At 33.3% G+C, this 27,541-nt stretch overlaps 2 protein-coding genes across 10 annotated transcripts; one reads left to right on the top strand and one right to left on the bottom strand.

Moving 5' to 3' along the window:
* Nucleotides 1-266: 266 nt before the first annotated feature.
* LOC118031678 (helicase-like transcription factor CHR28) lies at nt 267-11,246 on the bottom strand. Of its 6 annotated transcripts, XM_073412698.1 has the most exons (13): nt 10,807-10,874; nt 10,447-10,498; nt 10,266-10,349; nt 9,974-10,162; nt 8,636-9,849; nt 8,004-8,075; nt 6,872-6,949; nt 5,853-6,762; nt 4,620-4,750; nt 4,261-4,482; nt 2,486-3,073; nt 2,160-2,369; nt 267-788 (listed from the first exon to the last, which is right to left on the bottom strand). In XM_073412698.1, the coding sequence occupies exons 4-13, from the start codon at nt 10,146-10,148 to the stop codon at nt 684-686; spliced, it is 3,705 nt and encodes a 1,234-aa protein (XP_073268799.1). In that variant the 5' UTR covers nt 10,149-10,162; nt 10,266-10,349; nt 10,447-10,498; nt 10,807-10,874; the 3' UTR covers nt 267-683. The 6 variants fall into 6 exon arrangements, with proteins under 6 accessions (XP_073268799.1, XP_034892066.1, XP_034892067.1 ...); XM_035036175.2 differs by having other exon boundaries at nt 9,974-10,357; nt 10,447-10,534; nt 10,807-11,246; XM_035036176.2 differs by having other exon boundaries at nt 9,974-10,357; nt 10,807-11,246.
* Nucleotides 11,247-21,117: 9,871 nt separating this feature from the next.
* Nucleotides 21,118-25,215, top strand: LOC118031676 (protein GID8 homolog). Of its 4 annotated transcripts, none has more exons than XM_035036172.2 (7): nt 21,118-21,259; nt 21,380-21,477; nt 22,280-22,439; nt 22,552-22,655; nt 23,549-23,680; nt 23,923-24,079; nt 24,839-25,215. In XM_035036172.2, the coding sequence occupies exons 2-7, from the start codon at nt 21,424-21,426 to the stop codon at nt 24,958-24,960; spliced, it is 729 nt and encodes a 242-aa protein (XP_034892063.1). In that variant the 5' UTR covers nt 21,118-21,259; nt 21,380-21,423; the 3' UTR covers nt 24,961-25,215. The 4 variants fall into 4 exon arrangements, with proteins under 4 accessions (XP_034892063.1, XP_034892062.1, XP_034892065.1 ...); XM_035036171.2 differs by having other exon boundaries at nt 22,549-22,655; XM_035036174.2 differs by lacking the exon at nt 21,118-21,259 and having other exon boundaries at nt 22,392-22,439.
* The last annotated feature ends 2,326 nt before the right edge of the window (nt 25,216-27,541 follow it).

The raw sequence follows: 27,541 nt of genomic DNA, 5'->3' as shown, positions 1-27,541 counted from the left end.
GTTTGCAGATCGACTTCTCCCTTCTCGAGCATAGATTGGGCATGTTGTTTCGTCACAGTTCATCTGTAAATTGCTCTCGTATACGGCGGTACTAATGGCAAGACATAATTAAATAACCTTTAAAGCAAGCAGTTGAAATGCAGCAAGCCAGTCACAAGCTGAATACATGATGGGCCCAGATGACAGGTCTTTCGAGGAGATGATGGATTTTGTCATCTCTGCACCACAAGGAGAACTATGCAATGAAAATAACTGCGCAAGGGTAGTTAAGGAAAACCGAAAAGAGAATAACCCCTTCTATCAATTACAGGTGGGGAAAAATGAAAAACGTCCAAGCAATATCTATAGAAATCTATCTTCACTTGCTATCAGACTAATGTAAACCTACGTAGTATCCCAGTGTAATGGACGACAAAACGAGAGGATCCACTGTTTGACCGACAAAAAAAAACGTATAAAGAATGGATCTTCACCGACTGCAACTATGCACGTATCTACTGGTTAGAAAAGGCCTCTATACCTTTGTCATCTTGTTGAAACTAGTCAGGCAATGGCTAAAATATCAATCTGCAACCGCAAGCAGCAGCTAGGAGCCTAAAGATATCTGAGTTGCTGAAAAAGAACCTATAGGTGATCTCTGGGTTGCCGAAAGAAACATCTGCAAAAAAATTTGAGCTCCATATTCACACCATAAATAGGTAATTCAAGTCATCCACTGTTAGGCGAGTCTGACGACCACCGTTTTCATCCTCTCCAAAAGCAGATGCCACCATCTCTCTCTTCTTTTGCTGCAAAAGCAAACCCAGTATTTTTGTTTTACCAACAAATTTCAGAACAAAATAAATATAACAAAACAGACTTTAAAAACAGTAGAATAAATATAACAAAACAGACTTTAAAAACAGTAGTCCAATAATGAACTCTTAGTGAATACTAGAAATTGCATTTATTGGGAAAAAAAAACCGTACTAAGTTATCAAAACTGAAGGTACATCAAGGGGCACTATTCTTCATTTCGAAACTCTGGCCAAACCTTTTAGTGTTATCAACCAGAAAATTGTTCAGAAATGCATTTGAGTTTTGATTTCAGAACATGACTAGGTTGAATTAACTACAGAGCAAACAAACCAACAGCCTATTTGGCACCATGGCTGAAGCTACTTCAGCAAAAACACCTCCTTAAATGCTTTGGTTAAAAGCGAGCCAATGTTTCTATGGTACGTTAGGAACTACAAGAATCAAAGCACTTCAAATCCTTTCAGCCAAAGCATCCAAAAGGCTGCTTTTGCAAAGAGTTGCTCCAACTGCAGGCCAAAAAACTAGGCTCAGAATCCATAACCTGTTGATCATGTTAAGGACGAGTTTGTCCAAAAACAAACATCTTTTTCTCAGCCCAGAAACTTTTATTGGTTAAAACCAATGCATTAAGACATGCACTCGACCACACTGAGCTTGATGTCTTGAGCTCATCCAAACATCATGAATATACAGTGACCATTAAAGAAAACCTGATCTCTTGTCCACCCAATTCACATTAATCTGCCAACTTTATGTTGGTGGCTTGAGTACTGTTTAAGGCAAGTTCATTTAATACCACAACCCATTCCCCTTACTCTGCTATTTAAAGTTGTTTGAGTTATTATGGTCACTTGAAAAACTTAGTCGAACCACCTTCACCTAATACACAAACTCATTCCCTTTTTTGCTTCACTCACTACTTCAAAGAACACCTATGGTATTCAGCTTAGTAAGCCTTTGAACAATCAATGAATTCAGTTAGCCTTTGAATAACCATTGACTTATAGATGAAAAATGTATGTCTTTTGCCTCCCAAAATGAGAAACACTAGTTCTTAATTTTCCCATGGCAACGGAAGAACCAAAACCAGTAATATCAATTAATTGATGAGACCTGAAGCAAATAGCAATGGCACGGGAAGAACCAAAAATTTCTTACAGATCATTGAAAGCACCACGTCTATCATCTCCATGCTCTTAATTGTTAAATAAAACTATTGCATGATCAACCATGGAAGGGCAATTTAAACAAATTATGATGGAGGAAGTGATGACCTATGCACCTTTGAATGGTGGGGGAAAAAAAAGGTGGCCACTTGCTAAGGAACTGAGTAACACAAAATTTTAGAGAAAACACAGTACCTGGAGGGCTAATATTCTATCTTCAACAGTATTTTTTACAGTTAATCGCAAAACTGTAACTGCACGAGTTTGTCCAATACGATGTGCCCTATCTATTGCCTGATCTTCAGTTGTAGGATTCCACCATAGGTCCAGAAGCAACACATGGCAAGCTGCAACCATGTTCAGTCCAAGACTAGCTGCTTTCAAAGACATAATCATAACAGATACCTGTAGTGCAAAGGAATCAAACATCAGGGAAATATAACATGTGAAACATTTGAGAGGGCATTTAAAAAACATTATACATAAACCTTTGAAGTTCAACTGGTTAAAATCCCACAAACCTCCGGAAGTGTATTGAAATCCTTCACAGCTTTATCTCGGGCAGTAACTGACATTGTTCCATCCAGTCTTCTGTACTGAATGGAAGAATTTTTAAGACAAGCTTCAAGCAAATCTAGCATTCCTGTCCATTGGGAAAAAACTATGGCTTTCTCCCCAGCAGCCTTAATTGGGAGGCATCTTTTATCCATTCCATCCTTAACTGAATCTCTAGAACCAGATGAGGTATCATAACAAGCAACATTTTCATCAACAGTATTCTCTAACAAATTGCATGTAGGCAAACAATCTTTTGGCTTAGTCAGCGATTGCAGGACTTCAAGAGCTACCCTAATTTTTGATGAATCATGGGGACGGTTGTCAGAGGATGAGCTAACTGCCGCAACAAGCTCAGAACCAGAACAAACCTGACCAGGCTCATCAGATAGAGAACTGTTTAATGTAGCTTTGGAAAACACTGAAGACACATTCAGTCGAACTTTGCATTTTGACACAGGGCATTGGCTGTCGTCACCAGTAAGATGCTCAAAGATACACTGTCTGCAGAATACATGACCACATACTGAAACAACAGCATCTTCAGGTGGATCCTGTATGAAATCAGCAAAGAGGTCAGAAACAATTAAAAAAAAATGACCAAGAAATTTAACAAAAACAACCACCAAACCTCAGTCCCAAACTAGTTGCTAGATGGAAAAACAGTTTAACAAATAATAAAAGAAAACCGGGATATAAAATAACACAGAATTAAAGCACAGAATTATAAAGAAATTATTAGCCGCAGCAACCCTGTCCAACAATTTGTACAGGCAGGGGGGGAGGCTGCATTGTGCGCTCAAGCTTTGATTAGAAGCTCCTATAATGATGTTGCACCAAAATGTACCTCAAATAACTAGTTTTTGAAGTAGAAACAGCTGTTACATCATTTTTTCTATGTTATATTGCAGCTGGGCTATTTTATCTAAAAAATCTCTTGAAATACCAGGTTCTGAATGCCATGCAGTGACAACCATGATTCTTAGTTGCTTTTGATCAAGCCTAGTGCATTTTTTCAAGTAATGTTTGCTTTCCTAACAAACATAGCAGCATTACTATTATATAAAAGAAGAAATTATACTCCTAGCCAAACAATACTCCTGTTGAAAATACCAAAAAGCATCCTAGAGGCTTCCAAGGATTTGGAAACTATTCTATGTATAACTGTGAAAGTTCTAGACAGAGCTATTGAGCACTTTGAGACAAAGCAATCGCCTTATTTTGAGGAGGGAAATAATTAGGAATGGTGGGTATGATATGTAGGTCTAGCCGCTACAAAAGGAACTTTTCCCCTCTAAATCTGTGAACTCCTGCAGACTTCAGCCAGTAAAAGAAGCCTTCTGAATCATAGACATCAAACACCAAATCAAACTAATGCTTGAATTCTAAGATCCTGTTTATTATACAAGTAACAGATATGCAGCTTCAAGACTATCTTTTTTCAGGAAATCCAAAACAAAGCAATTGCAACTGAATCCAGTATCTTAAAATCATGTTCCAGATCCCTTCACTAATTGAACTAGCTGATGTTTAAACGAACAAAACAGGATGCAGAAAGGGAAAATTATGATAAATCTGTTTTAATATGCGCATAGAGTTATTTTTTGCAATATGCATCCACAATATAAATGTACTGATGAAGTTAACAGCAGGAAACAAATCCAGTAAAGATACAGAAAAAATAAAAGGAGAACATAGAAATAAGTCAAGGAGAAATAGCACAAGAAAAGAAACCACATACACTGCATATGCCACAGATTGCCAAAGATGCTTCTAAACAATTTAGAAGGCATAATTGTTTCTCCCGAGGAAGCTTCTTTGCCATCTCAACTGAGGAACTACCTAGAGAGCTTGAATCTAAACCCGAGACGAGACGAGGATGATCACAAGCTTGTCGAAGACGCAACAGCATCAACAAGATGTTAACATAATTTTGTTTAACAGTTCCAGCAGCTGCATATTCCTGACAAACAAGTGAAGTAGTTCAAAGAATTATTTGATATGCATACAACATTTTTGCTTCATAGCAGATATATGATTAAATTCTCTCAAAAATAAAATTGAAATCAGTTCTAAATTACTCTTCTGGTAAATTCATACTTTAAACTGAGCTCGTGAATCAATTTCTAGTCTGGTGTAGAATTCACGTTCTTCCTCTGTAAAGTCCACTTTTTTTAGTTCTACTACTCTGGGAGGTAGGTTAATAATTGGTTCCCCGTCAAGAAGAGTGCCTAGAGCACAAAATAGCCGTCAGATGAGTCCAAAAAGAAACTGCAATAAGTTGCACAACTTCAACAGGCTAGCTACAATTTACAATATAAATATGACACAAACCAGAAAAGGAAAAAAAACATATAGATGAGCATTTAAAGACAGAAATTGTGCAGGTAAGATTTTTCAAACAGATCAAAGGATACTAATATGTTTATGCATTGCCAGACTTAAAAAAAGTTCTCTGTGGGTAGTAAAATCATTGTAGACAGTGCCTGTTCATACACTGAGACACCAAACAATAGAATATGTTTCTTGTAACTAAAATCCATCAACTAATCACAGGGTTAAATCATTTGTGTATCCTGAAGATGTAACCTTTAGATCACTCCACAGCAGGACCCTCATGGCAAAAATGGAAAGAACTCTTAACCACATTCCTAGTTTAGACCAATGCTTCTAGTTAATACGCTACTAATCAATTTGCCAACAGAGGAAAAGAATGAAAAGAGTAGTTGAAACCTGTGAAAAAACTTCCTCTACTACCGATGCAATCCCAATGAATTGGAAGACAAACAAAGCATTCAGACCAGGACAAATAATCAACATCCAGCCGAGCAACAAGCCTCGAATAGAGAAAAAATATTAAAGGATCTCAATTCTACAACAAAGGAGATAGGTAGAAGGTCCTGGAGGTTTTTACAGTCATAATAAAACAAATTAAGGATCTTTGTCAAATCCAGCCAGGATGAATTTCACCATATGGACTAACAACTACGCTACTAATCAACTTGCCAACAGAGGAAAAGAATGAAAAGAGTAGTTGAAACCTATGAAAAAACTTCCTCGACCACCGATGCAATCCCAATGAATTGGAAGAAAAACAAAACATTCAGACCAGGACAAATAATCAGCATCCAGCCCAGCAACAAGCCTTGAATAGAGAAAAACTATCAAAGGATCTCAATTCTACAACAAAGGAGATGGGTAGAAGGTCCTGGAGGTTTTTAGAGTCATAATAAAACAAATTAACGATCTTTGGAAAATCCAGCTAGAATGAATTTCACCATATGGACCAACAAATACACAAAATTAGTGCACAGAAAACTCATACAATCTTACCTTTGGTGCGACGAAGCATTACTGTCTTCAAAACAGCTTGTAATTTTTTGTACCCTATTGGTGCATTCTTTTGAATTGGGACCTTTATTGCTGAGCAGAATAGCTTGTAGACAGCATATGGGTCATATCTGAGGAATCTGAAATAGCTATAGAGATCATCAATTGCATTTTGGATAGGGGTACCAGACAAGCACCACCTGCGTTTTGCTCGAAGACCCCAACAGGCCCTGGCCACTTGAGTTCTGTGATTCTTGATGCTCTGGGCTTCATCAAGGACAACCCTAAACCATGCCACCTTTGCAAGAGGCCGGGCAATGGACTCAAGCATTGCACTATCCATTCCTTTCTTATTCTTTGAACCCTTTTTACCAGAACTAGGAGGATTTTTTCTTTTCTTATTGTATGAAAATCCTAGGCGCGGAGCATCATCACCTTCCATTCTTTGTTTCTCTTCATCATCTTCATCAGCCAGAGGCTGCCTTGGGACCTCCATGCTGACAATTGAATATGTTGTAATAACAACATCATACTTTGCCAGCTCTGAAGGATCCTTTGTTCGATTGCTTCCATGGTATACTAGAACAGAGAGATTGGCTTCAGTGGTTACCTTCTTATGCAATTCATCATCCCACTGCCGCAGGACACTTGTGGGGCAAACAATGAGAGTTCCAGCAGCTGGCCTTCCCTTGGATTGCCCAGAAGAGTTCAGGCTCTTTGTTGAACTATGATTTGATGTGACTTGAGAACCATCTGCACCTTTCTTCATTCTGTCAATCTCAGTAACTCCATCATCATCATCCAAATTTAAGGTTTCACACTCTTCTTTCTTAACAGCCACAGCATCCGCTCGATGAGAAGGAGCTCTTTCCTTGAGTATAAGAGCAATGGTTGATACTGTCTTTCCCAGCCCCTATGAGAAAATGATTGCATAAATCACCAAGCCGCAAAAGAGAGGGTGGGGGGGGGGGGGTCTCAATGTTAGAACCATCAAATGTCTTTAGCAAGTTAACAAAATCTACCTGATCATCTGCAAGAATCCCTCCAGAACACTGCGAGCTAGAGGTTTCCTTCTGAACCATCCATGACAACGCAATTCGCTACACAAGAAATCATTGGACATCAATGGGATAATAATACATAATCACGCATATCCATAAGCCCATAAAAAGCACACTAAGCCATTAGAACAGCAAGGGGAATCCACATATAGTCCTCAAACCCCATCTTAGAAGTAGAGTAACAAAATGCAGAACATCAGAAATAGAGAGCATATAACAAGAAACAAACACTGTAGAAGTAAGAATTGACTTCAAATGCAGTTAGCCAATACCAGTTGCTTTCAGATTGCTAAAAGCCACCACAAAAATCCACTTCAAAGTGAGTTTTGCCAATCTCAGTTGATTTCAGATGACTATACAAGTCAGACTGAACTTAAATCTCTCTCATTGCATTGAAAACACAACACCCCATGCAAAGAATCTTGGTGTCAAGAGGAGAAATCCACTTCAAAATGTAATTTTTTTTCCACTGGCACAAACTTGAAATTTATTGTTTGTATGGATTAACAATTTATTTTGTTTGTATGGATTAACATGAACAAAAGCATAACACAACTCAAAACACATTGTGGGCAACTTGAAAAATCCATCTTCATGTGCCTCTCTGTAGGCATTTTGCCTTGCTACTGAACAGGAATATTACAGTTAATTGCTTGTGAGCATATAGGAGATCAAAGATATTCTAAGCTTCTTGTTGATCCACATCTGGTAGCTGCGAAGAGATAGTCTGGAGTGGAAAACTAGTTCCATATGTTCAGAATTATTGAGAGGAAATTCAAACTTTGACAGACTGCTGATAGAAATCAGTTCCATGATACATATTGACTTCATGATGCTAAAGCATCAAGAGTACTACTTTTATCTTTGTTTATTTTGTTATAGCCTTATTTATTTATCTTTGTTTTCTTTTGGTTAACTTACAAGTTACAATGCAGTAATGCTGGTTTCACAAGTCATGATGAGCTCAAAGTGTTCTGAGATTGCCATGCAAGATTGATTGATATGCCACTTATCAGATTCTGTGCATCTTATACAGTCATCAACTCATAGCTACAGATCAGCCTGCATAAGGAAGAAAAGAAAGATTCCAAACCTGATGTCTCAAGAGAGGAACTGCCAAAACACCATCGGGTGGAACAGCTTCAGACTTTGGTTGAGCAAGATCCTGCCATAAAATTTGCCATGTCAAATACTCGCAATGCTAGTCATGATATAAGAATCATGGAATCATGAAGAAGCTCTTTAATTTCCAAATACAGAAAACAGTGAGGTATTTATGCAAGATCGCAGGACTATGTCTCTTCTCATACATGAGAAAATCAGTTGAATTTCAATGGCAATCACAACTTTTTTATTTTTTCAGTTGAAATATTTTCTAGGGAGGACAAGTTTTCAATAAAGGAAATAAAAATTATGTCCCCACTAGTATGTGAGCAAATGCCTGCACATTGCACTCGTATGCTTATTGTCAAGTCATTTGGTGAGAAAGTGTCTGTGAGTGTGTGAGCCTGTCAGCATCCCAACAAAATATTTCAGGCAGAGACTGGAAATCTCAGATCAATGTGATGACACCTGACCAGAAAGTAAATTGGACTCCAGCTCCAACGCATTCCTAATTCTGTATTTAATTAAGTTCCAATTTCTTTTGAATTCAGAAGGAATTGATAATCAAAATTTTGGTTTTAGCATAACAACTCAGGTAAATTCCCAGCTCACAATACTGACCTGCAATGCAACTTGAAGTACAAGTCGCTCATCATTGGCCCTGAACCTTGTGGCTTCTACTGCAGAATGATGAAGTGAATCATTATATGTAGGTCGTTGCAAAGGATCTATGGGCTTTATAGAAGCAAAAGATTGGTTTGAGCGAGCAGGTTGACTGATATCATCAAGAATATATATATCAGGATCATCATCAACATGTGATTTGCTTCCAGACGAATTACTCTCAATTGATTCAGGGCTGACTATTGACAGATGAGAACCCAAGGCCTTAGACTGAATCAGTATACCCAGTTCTTCATCCTTACCACAACTCAACTGCTTGTTGCTTATATTGAATGTCTGAGCAAAGGGAAAATACTGCTCTGAAGCATTTAAATTCAAATATGCACTATCCAAGGGAAACCTACCAACAAATCCCTCAACTTGATCTCTTGAAGATCCAATGGTCACACACCCCCGTTCATCCTTAGTGTAAGTTACATGCTTCTGACTTTGCACATCTGATAAGAAACCTGATGATGACTGTTTTTTGTCTTCGTCAACAAAAGCACCATTTCCATCACTCCAGGAACACTTTCTGTCAAGAGCTTCAGTAACTCCACCAGACTGCCATGTCATATTCTTACACACAGCCGATCCATCAGTTTTTTCATCGCCTACACGAACTGTTTGGTCCCCACTGATGCCTAACTGAATATAACTGGATTGCATATCTGATGCCTTGTCATTAAAAAGTCCATCTTCAGCACTTGATGAAAAATTTCCACTGACTGGTGGCATATAATCGATACCTTCATATTTAACATTCATCCTGTTTGCATCAGAGTAAGGCATCATTGAAGTCTCTGATCCAGAGCATGCACTCTCAGGTTGAAAATCATTAATTTCTTGATTGTTGTGCAATAATCCAAAATTAAAAGCACTGGAAAAATCGCATTGTGGAGAATCAGTATAGTGCATATCATATTCGTTCATGCCAAATTGCATAGCTGAATGATTATAGCTGAATTCAGTATGAAAATCAGGATGATGCCAGACATCAGACTTGGGAGAAATCATATCATGTGAAAAAACATCTGTATTCATCAACTGCATGTCCATGGATCTATCAATGTCATTTTCAGGTTCTAGGATTTCTAAGCTATTCTTAACGAATGCATCACCAGATCCAAACTTCTCATCCGAACTCTCCATCCAAGAACCATGTGAAGCATCTGCAATTATCAGGAAACATAAATCAGAACTCCAATCATAAATCACAATGATCTAAATCAACCTCCCAAATGCACATCATCAAACACACAATACAAAAGCAAAAGTGGGAAAGAGTTTACATGCCTGTGGATTTGAAGTTCCCATTCTCATGCCTCAATTGGTTTCCATTTTCATCCAAAAGAGGATTTAAATTCAAACAACGTGCATGATCTGCAATACAGCTAGACAATCCATCAGCAAAAGTAGTAGATGCTGTACTGCAACTGGCTATCTCTGATTTCAACACTCCATCCCTCATTGTTCCTTGATCCTCTTGAAACGGTAAATAAAACTCTCTATTACTTCCAGAGTAAGCATGCATTGAAGAGCTCATTTGTTTCCCTGCATAATCAAAAGAACCACCCAAATGACCTACCCTAGCATCTGAACCTTCGGGGTTGTGTATAGAGTTCGCAGCATAATCCACAGATTCATCCCCTCCATCTGCCCCTTCTATCATCTGAGACCCTAAACAGTATTCGAACAAACAAATTAATTACAATCTACAGACAACCAACATAACATTCCAAGGATTATATTGCGTTTCAATCTATTACCACTTTGTAAATGCCAGTTTCCGCCATTTCCAGTATCCGGCACTGGCTCGCCCTGCAAATTCTCAACCAAAATATCCCCTTTACCACTCTGCAATTTCACATTAAAATTAAAAAAATATATATACTAAAAAAGGGAAAAACAGCAAAAGCATCCCCCCATTTCTTTATTTTTTTGCTCGAGTGAAGAATTAAGACTATTTCACGTTCAATTAATTAATGATATAACATGAAATTCAAGCAGAAAATCAGTTAAAGTTCTAAAAAACCTAAAATCCAGTTCAACTTAACCTCTCATCGAAGACATCACCGTATTCCCATGCAAACCCGAGTCCAAAACCAACGCCGGTTATCGAAACTTACCGGAGAAGCACGTAGTTCTTCTTCGAGAATAGTATAAAACAAGCCGACATCCATTGACAAGTCCTCCTCCTCTCCATCTCCAGTATTACCATCACCAACGGCCATGATTTCACCACCTGGCATCATACTCCCCGTGCTCCCGCCCGCCATTATAATGATCGTCAACACAACTTACAAAAACAAAAGGAAAAAACCCTAACAGTGAATAGAATTCAATTCAATTCCTTTTAAAGGAGAAATCCAAATCCAAGTTGTAACTGTTTTTGAGAGAGAGGGGGGGAATTACAGCGAAGTTTCGGGTTTGGGGTTTTTGTGTTTTTATGGCGTGTGTTGTGGTTTGTGGACTTTTTCATGATCCGAAACGGAAAGATTGAAAAAAAGATAAAGATGTGTAGAGATTAGAATAACCAAAAAAAAAAAAAAGAGTGAGGGAAATCTCGTGAAGAATGCAAGTGGCGCGGGTTTAAATATAGGGAGACGAAGGTTTGAGGTGGGGGCGGTGCGTAGGTTAACGACTTTTTCTTTGTTTTTTTTTTTTTTTAATAATAATATTTTGTTTTTGGTGATAGAAATAAATCAGTAATGGTCAAGTTTTATTAATTATTGCGTGTTAGCTGGGGATGGGAAAGTGAAGGCGTGACGGTGGCTTTGGGTTGGTTATTCTCGTTTGGTTGGTCGTTTTCACACCCGACGGGGATCGTGCTGCTCGGGATGGTTAATTTTTTTATCTCGTCCCTCTAGTTCTCATTCAACGGGGATCGTGCTGCTCGGTAATGTAATTTTAACATATCTTGTATAATTAATCCATTTTATACTTATCCTGTGATTTCTCCTTTTGTAGACTTTGTGAATTTTTAAGTTTAGTATCAATTTTACTTACTCCTGTTTATCTTTCTCTTTTTTTTATTTGTTTTATGATTTATGTTTTTAATTATATACTCGTAAATTATGTTATCTATTTGTATTATATTTTAATGTATTTAGCGTGTGTTAATGTGAAGCGGTAATCTGTTTGAAAGTATAATTGTAGTTGTTTTTTAAAGTGTTTTTTATGCTAAAATATATTAAAAACATATTTTTTAAAAAAAAACTAACAATTATTATTGAAATCAACACATTAAAATAATGTAAAACACACATAAAAAATTTAACAAAAAATATTATTTTTTTATATAACATAGTTTACATCATGTTCCCTAATGTTATTGTAGTTGCATTAGGATGTGGTGGGGATAATTATTTTGTTGTATATGAAGTCATTGATAATTTAGTATGATTTGGATACAGAGCAATTTTATTAAAATTTTGATAAAATAATTAATATGGACTTAAAAAAAAGATGACCCTTCTAGTATGATTTGGATACAGAGAAAATTTTATTGAAATTTCGATAGAATAATTAATAAAAAAAAAATGACCCTTCTATTTCATTGTATGTATAACGAGCCTAAATTTTTAACAATTTTTCATTTGGAATTCAAGATAATAAGGAAAATTTATATAATATTTTGTTAAAAATTTGACAAAGTCTCATCTATAAATGATCTATCCCAGCTTATTGATAATTTCAGCACAGCATCGAATTTTAAACAATTTTTTATTTGAATACTAACTAGTTAAAGAGAAACAATTAAATTAATTTCATACAACAATTAAATTCATCCATCTTAGAATCCTAATTCATAATGTTTAAATATCCATTCTACTATTAAAATACAAAAGACATTTGTTAATTATTTACATCCATTACCATGCACATAAATAAATGCATATAAAAAATAAATGCATATCAAATTAAAAGTTAACATAACTAAGTATGTTTAAGATTCATTCATCTGCATCTAATTAGTCATCAAAATACACAGAAGATACATTTATATAATCATGCTATGAAGAACCATGTGCTAAAAAATACATTCTGAAACTTCTATAATGCATGGTATTGTGATGAACCTACATCATTATTTACAAAACAAAACATAATTAATTTGAAATAATTTAATTAATATTTCACATGACTGCAAATATTTTAACTATACAATTTACTTTGAGATCATGAATTTAATCTCATATGTATCATAGGGCATCAACCGCAAACCGGAGAAACTGACCAATTATTCGTCAATTAACATGACATTAGCCCCAAACTATGATAATTGGCCAATCATTCTTTCTACAAATAATTTAATACAAGAAAATAGACAACATGACACTCAGAAGTTACATTTAGCAAGAACATTATAAAATTTCAGAACTAAAGATTCGAGGTGCCAACTTGATACTTAAATTATATTTTAGATATCACTTTATTATATAACAATCAATTATGAATTGTTGTTGGATGAGATTCTTGTTTTTTTATGATTTTTTTTTTTTAAAAAAAAAAAACATTGTTTAAATAATGACTTTTATCGCAAAAAAATAATTTTATTACTATATAGTTAAATAAAAATATAAAAAATAATTTAAAAACAAAAATCAGAGCACGTTAGCAAACACACTTTAAATATATAGAGATCACATCAGCAACAATTTTTTTTAGCAAAATAAATATCTAAACTCATCTCAATGGACTTTTTTTTTTTTAATTTAATCTCTCTTGCTTTGTAAAATGAACAAAAGACAAAAAACAACAGAAACAAACTTACTAAAATAAAAAAATATCACAAAAATAAGCTACTATAATGTTCATAAAAATCAGAAAAATAAAAAAATTGTGGACCGAATGAACAGTAAAATTTAGCAATACACCCTCACCAATATTCAAGGTTTAGTTTAATTTAATTTAACTTTGAAGAGGAATATTAGCAATTGATTTGAAATCAACATTGATTAAAAGAAAATGCGAGGTGTCATATTCCGTAGAACACAAGGAACCCACCTCACGTTTTGCACATTCTGTCTAATGAATAATTGACAAGCAACTAGCTCGCTACTAGGGAGTCCGATTGGTTGAGCCTGAGCAGGAGCAGGAACTTCTGAAGTGCACGGAAGAGTTCTCATCATTGCATTGCTTGGAATGTGACATCATCAAAATCAAATCCTCTTGCCAATTCCAAAATATTACGGGACTGTGTAACGGTTACAGTGTAAAATTATTTTTTTTAAAAAAAACTTATTTTTGATATTAATTTATTAAAATAATTTAAAAAAAATTTAAATTTAAAAAAAACATAATTTACACCGTATTTTCAAATACGCTTTACATATATTAAAATTAAATAAAAAAATACAAATATAAAAGAAAAAAAGACTAGAGTTTGATGAATCATTTTATTTTAAAGTTTTCCTTTAAATTTAAATATAATTAAATTATATATAAGTTAAGCTAAAAAAAACTATTATACACTTAATAAATAAAAAAAAATAAATTTATTTCTCGACAACATCAATGTTTCCAAGTATTTGTTTAGCATTGTGATAAATTTTGTAATTATAGTTTAAAAATTAATATTTTTAGCTGTGTTTTTTTTTTTAATATGTTCAATTAAAATTGATATGAGATGGGATTTTGCATGCAAAATGAATGAAAAAAAATTTTCATAAATAAAAAATATATTATTTTAATTTTTATAGTTAAGATATACGTAAGTTAATTTAAATATCTATATTAATAATAAAAAAATTAAAATGTAATTATATATAACACAAGAAGTAAAAGCTATTTGACTATCTAAATAATTTTTTTATGGTTATATAAAAGTAATTATTTGATAGAAAAATAACTTGCTTGTTATAAATTTAATGAGGGTGCACTCTTAGCTCCATCACAAACCATGTCTTTTAGTTTCGACGGTGAGAGAATAAGGATTTATTAACCAAAAACATCTCTCGTGACAAGCTTTTGCCTGGGAATCCAAAGTATAGAAAATAAATCTTTACTCTATTTTTCTCAACTTTACCCGCATTGTCGTAATGATTCGAGCGTGTTTGGCAGTATGGTAGCGATTGCTTTTCAAATAACTTTTCATGTTGAAATACATGTCAATATGTCAATGATGTTTTTTCATTTTTTTAAAAATTATTTTTGACATCAGTACATCAAAACGATCTAAAAAGTATAAACCGCACTCAATTTTAATAAAAAAAAAAAAAATTGAAATTTGATGAAACACAATTTGAAACGCAATGTCAAACGGTGTCGAAGTGAAATAAGTACAGTAACGTGATTAAGTGATTGTTTGGAAATGTACTTATAGTTGTTTTTTAAAATATTTTTTATATTAAAATATATCAAAATAATATTTTTTATTTTTAATAAAAAAAATAAAATTTTTGAAAACACGGTGCAAACCGCGTTCCCAAACCATGTAAGCTTTAAAATTAAAGATGTCTTTATCTTGAGTTTGGTAAGGGTTCAATTTAAGTGGTTCAAGATTCCCACACATAAATTTTTTAAAATAAAGGTAAGCAAAGAGGATTTAATTAGTGAAAAAAAAACTTTAAAGTGCCCAATCTATGAATAAAATAGATCGAAAATGGCGGGGGAATGGAATCATGGACGGGAACGTCAAGGCTTGCCTTTTCATGGGAGGTAAGATACACGCAACATATAATCATAGTTGTTTTTATTATTATTATTTTGGATAATCATAGTTATTATACTCACCGGTGTCGTAGATTAATTTGATGGTATAAAACTTGACTGGTTAGGTTTTATTTAAACCAATCTGAATATTGATTTAGCTAGATTTAGGTTCTTTAATGGATTTGACTTTGATTTGGTTAACTTAAATAAATAAAAAAATTCTAAAATAATATTATTTTAGATAAAATAATTAATCACGGCTAACCTATGATAATTTAATGAACCATGGACTTTGCATTGATTGAAAATGTACTTAGATATTATATTTTGAAGTATTTTTATTTAAAAATATATTAAAATAATATAAAATATTAAAAAATATTCAAATTTTAAACAAAATAACACCAAATATTTCTCAGCTCATTTAAAAATATATTTTTAAATTGTTTTGATATATTGATATAAAAAATAATTTTAAAAAAATAAAAAATATATTTAAGTATATTTTTAAATAAAAAATATTTTATATCACTATCCCAAACCCAAAAAATTCCGTAGTCACCGCCGCTGACGACTGTGCTAGCACTGAGCCTATAGAAAAAGAAAACTCTCAAGTTGGCGAAGATTCCTAACAATGCCAAATGTGAATGGAATTTAAATTAAAGTCCTCGTGATTCACGTTTCTAAGAAAGTACCAAGTTGGGGTACATGTAAGGGAATTTCGTCGACTCGTTTTGCATGCAGGCAGATGCTCCTTCTGTTTCTTGTCTGCAGCCGAAAAAGAACAAGAAATTTCAGTTTGTTTCCAATCCTTGTTTATTGTCTTTGCTGTTGCATCATGTTTTTTTTTTTTAAATTTAATTTTTTCATTTCAGGTGTTTTTTTAATCGTTTTAATACGTTAATTTAAAAATAAAAAAGATATTTTAATATATTTTTTAAAAAAATTTAAAAACAACCGACATCAAAATCTTCACATATGTAGAAAACCGTGTCCTCGGATTTTTCGTATGGAATCAGCCAAGCTTGTGTTCGGTAGTTGTGATCAAAGAAAAAGCATCCAATGCTTGCTTCAACGCCGACCCTGGCAACTGCATGCAGCAGGTCCTGATCCAACGGTAGTTATTCCAAGGGAACTTGTGCTAGAAACTTCTTAGTCGCAGGGAGGGGTTGTCGCTTGTCAGGTCCCATACTCGGAAGTCTTGTGTAATTTCTAATTTTTGTAAGCCATAGAAAATGGGAGCACTATACTTGATGAAAAAGAAAAAAAAAAAAACAGAAAGACTTTTCATCAATTCAAGAATTAATGTGACCTAATGTATTTGATCTGAAATTATCGCAAGATAGCCAAGAATTACTGTTAGAAGATCTGAATTACCATGTGATTGTTTAAAATAATAGCCGTCAATTGAGAGGGGGGGGGGAATTAATGTTTAGTATTTAGAGTAAGTAAAATTTAAATCCAAACCTAGTGTCATCTTTTTTCTTATTTATGTTTTTAAAATATTATATTGATAAAGTTGTGAAAATTTTAAATTATATTAAGCTTTTCACAAATATGTATTGAGTTGGTAGAGTAACTTAGCTTGACTTGATTGACTAGAAGATTAGACTTGATCACTGCATGATAGGTTGATGGAGTAATTTTCATGCTTACCTATAAAAACAAGTTCCTTGTCAAAATAAAAAAACTATTTAATGTTTAAGTTAGTAAATATAAAAAGAAAAAAATATGTTAAGTGGGAGAATAATATGAAGAGCAAGAGGAAAAAAATATATGGATAAAGGAGCAAGAGCAGGGTAAGAGCAACTCATCTTCTTATGTGATTTGCCTACTACATACTCTAAAAAGAGTTTTATATTGTTGAATGAACTTATGATTTCTAATAGAGTTTTTAAATGAATTTGTTTACTTCATGATTCAAAGTATTTTCAAACTTTAATCATGTAAGCTTACCTAGTGAATTAGTGTAATAATATAGAATAATTATTTTCTCTTGCAAATATCCTATAAAAAAGTGAAGAAAAATGAGTTGTTGGTTGTTATTTCTTGTTGTGCCATTAATGAGGAAGTCGATGCTTAAGAGTGATAGGTGAGAGATGCATGTAGATTGGCAAAAAAAGTAGGCATCATGATAACATTCATTGAAGAGAGTAGTTCAATATCTTACTAACTTTCTTGAAACTCGTTTTTTTACTTTATGGAACGAGTTGATAAAAAAAAATCTACATAATATTAAGTCAAGCTCAAAAATAGCTATCAGAAGACCCCAAGCATTGCGAACAAGGTCGCATGCTCAGGGCAAGCCCGCTTGGACAACTAAAGGGACTGAATAGTTGGTTCAACTCGAACAAGTGAGGAGTTTAAACCGATTGGGTGTGTTAACCCATTCACACTTGGCTTTAACAACACATGTATGTCCATTTGGATTGATTTCTTTTTAAATTTGTTTTGCACTATAATATATGAATGGTTTTTCGTTAATTTAAGAATTAGCGTGGCTTGATGTATAAATTATAAAAGACTAGTAGTGATGCTCTAAAGTGATTCATACATAACCTAGTGTTTATAAATACATAGAGATAGAATAAAAGGCCTTTGGCCACTTCAATCATTTTTCATGGACACGTTAGTTGTCATAGACGTAAAAAGACAAGCACCGATATATTATTGTAAGATAGCCAGAAATTATTGCCGGCGTTTTCTGAGAAGTTACCAGGATAGCACATTGTAGAGGTGGCGTGTTTGGTCTTTTTCCAAAAGATAAAGAGACCAAGAGAGAAGACGCAAAAACCCACATAACTATATAATCATCCCTCCATGTCACGAGATGATTCTTCTGGTTTTAAAATTGTTCTTATAACCGTATTATAAGATATTTTTTAAAATATTATTTTGTTTAAAAATATATTAAATATATTTTTTATTTTTAAAAATTTATATTTAATATGAAGACATTAAAACAGTAAAAAAACCAAAAATTAAAGTTTTTTTAAAAAAATACAATTAAACCATAATACCAAATAGAAGCAAGATTCCTATCTTTTTGAAATGATTATATACATATAATACGTATCTTTATTATGATGGTATTTCTCAAAATATAAAAAGAAACAAAATCATTTTCAATCCACAATAACCCCTGTTTTTAGAATTATGTCACGAGACTTTGCCCATAGCATAAGATAACCCAATAAAAAAATTTACAAATAATCTCATGGTACATATTTAGCGGAGATTGCTCTTTTCACTGATTTTTTAAGTCAGAAAATTTAAACCCAATATTCAAATAAATTTATTCTATTAAAGTACAGTTTTAAAAAATAGTAAAAACTACTATTCTTTAAAAATTTATTTTTTTTATTAAAAATTATTTATATATATATATTTGAATTATTTTGATGCACTGATTTTAAAAATAATTTTTTAAAAATAAAAAAAATATTATTTTAATATATTTAAACACAAAAAAATATTTTAAAAAATGATTATAACTACACTCACAAATCAAATTTAATTCCGACAAGCAACAACAACTTGAATCTCTATCTAGAACCATCAACTTGGATCTCTCTATCTAGAATTTTCTGACCCAATATTCAAATAAGTCTAACAGCAAGGAGACATTTCTAAATTCGAATTCTATCTTTTGTATTTCTAATCTACACCTTGTGTTTTTAATTTACACGCAAGTGTGTACTTGTTGGCAAACTCTTTTTTATAAATTGACTTTTGAAAATAGTGTTTATAAATATGTCCCTGATATAAACAAAAATAAATGTATTTAATTTTTAATTGATATGAACTACCGCACTTGGATCCCTGTCTAAAAATTAAGAAGGCCCTGGAGTGGTTGAACTGAGCTTTTATTTTTCATAACCGACTCCAAATAAATAAACAACTTAACAAGAGATGATTCAAAAACAGTTCAAAGAATTGCGTTTGTACTTTTCTTTTTTCTTTTGAGATGTCTAGATTCTAAATTATAGTTTGTAATTATGTTTCAAACAACATTTTTATATAAATATATATTTTTAAAATTAATATTTTTATATTTTTTTTATGTTTTGACGAGCTGTTGTTAAAAATAATTTTTAAAAAATAAAAAAAATTATTTTAATTTATTTTTAAATAAAAATTTTAAAAAAATAATCGTTCAGTAAACTTCCAATACCATCATACAAAGCAAAGCAGCTATGTATTTATGAATTTCTATTCTTGTCCCTAAGCTACACGAGTGTGTTTGTTTTTATGTTTTAAAAGTATTTAAAAAAATTAATATTTTTATTTATTTTAAATTAATATTTTTTATATAATATTATGATATTAAAAATAATTTTTTAAAAATAAAATAATTTTATCTTAACGCATTTGAGTACACTAGCTTGAAATTAGTCTATTCCAAAAGAAAAGTCCGCAGACAGGGTGGCTGGCTGGCCACTAACAGGCTATACAACCTCCACCAAGTTCAAGCAACATAAAGATACAAAAAGCAGTGACTTTTCGGCTTTCGCAGCTCAATTATTGACTCGAAGCAAACACCCTTTCGTCAATGAATGCGTCGAAAGTCACACGTTGCGTGTAGCTGCCCCTACACAAATTCCTTAACAGTTAAGTACCTAGGGTTTTTGTCTTATCTGGAATAAAGCTTTAATAAACAAGTGTTTTTTTTTGCCCCCTCGCTTTACCAATAATTGATGTTTGGCAAGTAAAAGAGCCAATTAACGAACTTTTACACAGTCAAAAGTTGGATTTTTTTATTCCACTTTATATATGTTTTTTAAATTAACATGGGTATCGAGTTCCCTTACATGTATTTTAACTAATTTCACGGATTATAAAATTAATAATCATATAAACATCTAGTGATTATTATATTAACAATCACAGAATTGAACCTGAGATTATAGGAAAAACAAATTTCTTGATCACCTACTAATTACTGTTTTCAAGGCGCTATGAAATTGCCTGAAATACCATAGTAATAATAGTTCATGTGATATATTGATTCAATCATAAATTGTTTCATATATAATTGTGTTTTTCATTATTATTATTATTGTTAATATTTATATTTTTCATAAATTATATATTTTTTTACACTCAATTTTTTTAACAAGACACTATTGGTTGGATTTTAATCTCTACCAATATCATAAGTTTTTTAAATAAAAATAATAAAAAAAGAATAATATAAACAGAGATAACGTGATAAATATTCAAAGCATAAAAATTAAAATATAATTTTTTTCCAGAAAAAAAAAAAACTAAAAAGATATTAAAAACAAATGGTGATAAATAGACTTAGTGAAGAGCAAAAAAAAAAATATAAAAAAAACTTATTTTCTTAAAAACAATCAAAAATTAAAATTTTACCACCGCCAAAGTAAAAAATTAGCAAAATCTACAATTTTATTATTCCAAAGCACTTTTTTGTTTTAGTATATGTATAATTTATAAATTAATATGCTTGAGATCATAAAAAATTATTAACAAGTCAAGATATTATTAATTAAAATATTTTTTAAATTTAATTTGAGATAAAAAAAAAAATTTAATCAAGGTTATACTGTATTTTCATATATATGCTCAAGTACATTTACAAAAATTGAATAAATTCATATTTCGTAGAGGTGTAGTCCGAATATGTAATGGACTCCCTCGATAATCTATTGGGCTATTAGCCGAACAATAGTATATCTACCAAAGGCCCATATAAGCCCAGGCCCATACCCATATAGCACTCGTAAGACGTAACCAAAATAATTACACTCTTAGTCGTACAAAGTAGGGTGATGAAAGAAGTCAAAAAACCAATCTCATCCTCAAAATTTTCTCTCTCGCGCAAAATCTTTCCTGGAAAGTGAATTTTTTCCCGGAAACTCAAAACCCAATCCAATCTACCGAATCATAAATTACAATACAGTTAAGGATTTTGACTCTCTAGCGAGTGTAAATACAATTGTTGACTTCTTTTATGAGAGTAACGGTGTAGATTTTAGTGCCTTTTAAGCGTTTTTAATTTGGGTGTTTGTTTGGTTACAGAGAGAAGTGGAGTCCGGTTTTGGATTACCGATGATGATGGTTCGATGATGTCACTGTTCTGGATTGTAATTCGTCAGCTTGCAGAAATTGAAGCAATGGTAAAAAATAAATAAATAGGGTCTCTGTTTCTCATTTCTTGTTAATCTTGATTTTATTTTCAGTAGTGATTAGTTACGGTTGATGCTGTGGTTCTCTTTGAAGGAAATGAAAGATTGTTGTTTAGGGTTTTAGATTAGATTTTAATGGTGCATTTGGATATTGATTGCGTTAGACTGAACAATGTGTTCTTTTTCTTGATTGTGATTGAAATTCTTGATAGATAAAATTGGCAAAGGGCTTCAATTTTTGGAAAGAGAGCGAGCCCTTCACTTAGACTAGCCAAATGACTGTGAGAAGTACTTTGAATTAGGGTTTTGTGACTCTTGATTGATTTGATGTTATTGAAGTGTTTAACCTCATGCATTGTTGATGCGAATGAAATTTGATTATTCAAGGTTTTGTCATTTGTCAACTATAAGGTAATACTGACTGGATTGGTGTTGCGTTGGATCCTGGTTGATTTTTATTACGTGGTGTTGTCTCTGATTGGTTATGTAGTAAATATTGTTCTAGAAGAGGGCCTTGTGAATTCAAAGAAAGAGTATTTTTTTTTGCACTTCCCTAATAACCATGACAAGTAGTTTAGGTTACAGTTTAGTTAGATTAGATCCATATGGGAATATACGTGCCAATGCTTTGTTTTTTTTTTAAGTTCGCAAAAATGGGAAATAAAATATATGAAATTTTGCGTTTACACCACTTAATTTGTGTGGCATTGAGTGTACAAAATACGGACTGGAGCAAATTTAATGGAACTGGAATAGCTGGATAGGTTTGGATGTTTATTATTGTTGTGCACAGGCTACGTCGAAAAAGGTGATTCCAAGAGAAGAGTGGGAAAAGAAGCTTAATGATGTAAAAATCAGGAAAGAAGACATGAATAAATTGGTGATGAACTTTCTTGTTACTGAAGGTTATGTTGATGCTGCTGAGAAATTCCAGATGGAATCAGGAACTGAACGTATCCTTTATCTTCAATATTAGCTCATTCTTAGTGCTGGCATTTTATGTTTCGTGCTCTGGTGGCATGACCTTGTGAGGATCCTATGTTTTTCCTTAATGAGAAACAGCAGATATAGATCTTGCAACAATTACAGATCGAATGGCTGTTAAGAAGGCTGTGCAGTGTGGAAATGTTGAGGATGCTATTGAGAAAGTCAATGATTTAAATCCCGAGGTTAGACTTTTTATTATGTTGCTACAATCTATGCGAAGGTGACTTGTGGGTCAATTATACACAAATTATGGTCCCTGTCATAGTTTGTCAGAACGATTTGACTACATTGTTTGTTTGTTTAATCTGTTTTCTCAAACTTCTAGCTTTTTAAGTGTCTAAAAGGACTTCTGCAGTTTGCTAATTGTATTCATGAATGTCGTTTTTTGAAACTCCCTCTTCCTTGGAAGAATGAGGAAAGCATGTTAGGCAGTCATCCATGACTATGTTGGCTGTAACATCTTTAACTTTGCTCAACAAGCATACAATTGCATTGAGCTGTAAGAGACCTTCAACCTTCTATTACCATATAATTGTTTTATCCTTGTAGTAAAGTTAATGGTTTGCCCTTAGTAACTGGTTATAGTATAGCTCCTGCATCCTAGCTACCTTTACTGATGTCATAGGTTTGAATAAAATATGACTTGAACTACGTGATTGTGCGTGCCAATGATCTGCTTATGGGCTGAGTGCTTATTAGCTATGAATGTTTCAAGGAAGCAAACGAATAAACTGCAGGATTGTACGTTATCATTGCATGTTGCATCTTTGCAACTCATGTTAGTCTAGCCAAGAGAGAGTGATGTGATTTTCTCATGCATGGTGTTTGGCATATTGCCTGGTTTGTGTGTACTAATGAAATGACAGGAAAGTAATAAAGAAAGCTAGAGTATGGAAATTTCATCTTTAATGGCGGTTGTGGAATTTCAGAAACATAATTCTTTCAAGTGAGGGTTATTCGTTTTGCCATAAATGTCTGATCTTTTCAGTATTTGTTTGTGTGTGTTGTAAGACAACCATATACAGTATGGCCTTTTTTCTATCTTGATTTCCTCATGTGAAAATACTTCATGCAGATACTGGACACAAACCCGCAGCTGTTTTTCCATCTCCAGCAGCAGAGATTTATAGAACTAATTCGGAATGGCAAAGTAGAAGAGGCTTTGGAGTTTGCTCAGGAGGAACTTGCACCAAGGGGAGAAGAAAACGTAATTCTGAGTTGTTCATAATTTTGTTATGTTGACTTCTATTGCATTTGATATCATTTGCAATTCCTTATGGCTTTTTTTTTTTCCATCAATTTGATCAGACTTAAATGATTAAACGGGTTTCATATTTATTGAAACTAATAATGGTAGTCACTTTGAAGATAAATACTGTCTTAGTAGACACGTTCACATGACAACTGTGGTGATAATAAATGACCTGTGAAAGTTGATATATTCTGCAGCAAAGTTTTTTAGAAGAACTGGAGAGGACTGTTGCGCTGCTGGCTTTTGAAGATGTTTCTAGCTGCCCTGTTGGAGGACTTTTGGATATTTCACAGCGCCTGAAGACAGCAAGTGAGGTGAATGCAGCTATCCTTACAAGCCAGAGTCGTGAAAAAGGTTGGTGGATTTCTTTCCTCTTTCTTCTTTTTTTGGTATGCTCGTGTGTGTGTGTAAATAGAAATGAATGTTCCCGTGTACTTGGGTGATGTATGCTGCTCTTTCTTTTTATATAGCAAAAGTAAAAAAAGGAGAAGAAGAAATCAAACACCTTGGTTATCGTATTGGTAACCAAATAAATTATTATTCTTGATATATCTTCTGGACATGCTCTTCTATTCATTAAAACATCATACACAAACTTCCACTCTCATAGTTGTACAAAGAGATGCTTACCTCCCAGACATGTCAATTAGATATTGGTATAAAATGGGAATCAGTTACTGTAACAGCATCCTTTATATGCCAGATTTAACTTTCATATTTTTGCCCAATTGAACTTTGCTTGATCTTCACTCGGTAGCACTAAGAGCCTGAACTTTGGCTCACTTAAAATGCGGCCATTTTGTTCTTTCCTTTGGGGAGAATTTATAGGAATATTGAGAAAGGCATTCTTAAGGGAATTTGCGTATGTTACTCCTTAGGTCACATCAGTAGCTATGAAATAGACATGCTTATTTTCTTTCACTATATTTGCTGAATTCTCAAAGAGATGATGACAAAAGCAAAGAGAGGTTGCCTAGTTTGGGTCCTGACTGTTTCTTTTGTTCTCACATCCGTCTTGCTTTATTGGGCTTGTGTTCTTGAGTTGATTCTTGATATTGTATTTTTGCACCGTCTTATTTTCATATGAAGAATTAATTCATAACGTAATCACAGATCCAAAGCTTCCAAGCTTGTTAAAAATGTTGCTATGGGCTCAGAACCAACTTGATGAGAAAGCTGTTTATCCTCGAATAAACGATTTATCCACTGCCAAGCTTGAAGACTCTGCAGTTTGAGTTGCTGGCAAGTTTTCGGCTTGGCTAGCTTGCACATGCAGAAACTAGATGGAATGATAAATTTCTGTACTCAAAATTACAGCGACTCTAGGCAGCTATTTGTTGGATGCAACTTTTTTACAATTTGTTTGCTGTTCTTTCTCCTCTATTCCAAACATTGCTTGCTCTCTTTGAAGTTGTGGATTGTGGCATATTATCCAAAAACGCAACGAGATTAGTACAAGTGATTTCAAGGCTGTGACCAATCTTTGAAAATGTTGTCTTGTTGATGTCTCCTAATATCCCAACAACAAATTCAAGGGCAAGCGATGAGAGGAACAGCAATTCACTTGCCTGGACAAAAGTGCCCAGCAGGGCATTTAATAATGGAATGCTTTGCTTAATAGGTTTGATCGGCAACAACAACAGCGACATAAAATTGGGTAAAGAAAATGTACAGAACAGACCGACAAAAACAAACAAATACCACTCTCAAGGTTCTTCTACCCACAGAACGCAGACCCATAGAATAAGATGGCTCTCCTGAAGGATATTAGTGTTGGTATTCGTATTACCATGTTTGAATGCATCCAAATTGCAACGACCATCATCAAAATTGAGAGCATAACTTGAAGGATCATACTGGAACTTGAATCGCTTCTTCCCACCATTCTTTTTCACGGCCTTCTTCACTGCTGCCTTGAGCCACCAAAAAAGGGCCCTGCATTGCTTCTTGCTGTAACTATTCACACATCCAAAGCTTCCAATCAACAAGCCCATGTCAATCAATAAGCAGAAACCCTCAATTCTCGTAAACAAAATCAAGAGCCCAAGAACTGAAATCTTGAAGGAGAAACAAAAGAGATGAGGAAGTTGGCTTGCAGGTATCTCTTGGCTTTATAAAGAGAGAAGAAACAAGAAAACTTGGCAAACTGCTTCAGAGAATGAGAAAAGAGAATAAAAACAAACCAGAAGAAGAAGAAGAAGAAGGAAATGGATGAGTGCAGAAATAAAACAAGCAAATCTTTTGGGTCTTTCAAAGAAGCTGCTACAGCTTCAATTGCAGCATCCACAGTCATGTGCCCTCTTTTGACATGATATTGGGATGCTCAAATTCCATCTTCCACTATAAGAAAAAAAAGAGCAAAGAAAAGGTTGAAGTGGGCAGGAGAGCCTCTCTCCCTCTCCATAGTTGTTGTTGTGGTAGCTGTACTGCTATAACAAATGTGTGCGCCTTCGCACTTTATGATGAATTCCTTGTCCGCATCGTGTTTTACTTTCTTTTCAAGGATCATGTATTTCTACCCTACAAAGAAGAGGCACCTACCTATGTTAAGGGCTAAAACTCAGGCACGATGTTAATGGAGGGAGGCCAGAAGGAGTCACTAGACCAACCTGTAGGTTGCGACAAGCAAAGGTTGCACTTAACTGCTTTATAAAGTACTTCTAAGTCATGTGTCAAGCGCATTCGTTTCAACTGACTAACTGGTTTGACTCACAGGTTAGATTTTTTTTTTTTTAGTAAAGATTCTGAATTTGAAATTTAAAGAAGAAAATTAATTATTCTAGGTTTTTTTTTTTTTATTAATCAAATACCTAGTATTTGTTCAGCTTTATTTTCTTATTTATACGTTACAATTCATCTTAAAATTTGATTTTTGAATATGTTTTGTATTACTCAAATTAATTAATCTTGGTTCACTTATCCTACGTACATTTGTTTTTTGGCTTTACTTAACCAATTGGCTTATCCTACCTGCTAAAACATTTTAAGACTATATAGTTATGATATTTTTATTTTTGTTAAAAGAGAGACATGGATATGAATCCTCTTATTAAATATAAATAAAGGAGGGTTTGGATGGTAATGGAAAATCATGGAAGTAACTCGACGAACTCTTCTTGACATCAACAATAAGAAGAAAAAACTATAATTAAATTCAAGATTTTATTGTAGATTGTGCTTCTTAAATCCATTAAACGATGGTGATGGAAACTTTTTGAGAGGTAGGTTTTTATAATTATGAAGATTTTGTGATGGTGTGAAAAAAATATATAACATTAATTTGTTTAAATGCTTTGACATTTTTTTTTTAAGTAAGATTTTGAGTTGAAGTCTTGTTAATGAAACATATTATTACAGGAAGAGCTTTATCTCTTAGTAGAGAAACCCGGCTCATCTGAAATAATCAAGGTTTAATAGACTTTCAAATACCGAAGTTTAAATAAAAAAAAATAAAAATGAATGAAATGTAGTTTGCATTAAAATTATGTATATAAAAAATCACATATTTAAAGTTCAATTTTTAATTTACATGATAAAAATCATTTAGTAGTTTTTATATATTTTTCATATACTAATATACAAAAACTTATATGATATATAGCTCAAAAACCACTCTACATGAGAAGCTCCACATATTAAATCATCTCAGGTATGAAGAACAACATATCACAACCAAACATGAAAAATGGTGGTGTCTGAGACTCTAGCCCTGAACCAGCCATGACCCCTAAAAGGGCCCGAGTAGTTGATATTTGTACAATAATGATTTGCTCGTCACTGTAAAAAGGTCCTTACACTGATAATTTCTGTAGCATA

Source organism: Populus alba, chromosome 11 (assembly GCF_005239225.2).
Source record: "Populus alba chromosome 11, ASM523922v2, whole genome shotgun sequence".
Lineage (NCBI taxonomy): Eukaryota > Viridiplantae > Streptophyta > Magnoliopsida > Malpighiales > Salicaceae > Populus > Populus alba.
The sequence above is the reverse complement of the archived record's forward strand: the minus strand, read 5'-3'. Positions and strand labels throughout refer to the sequence as shown.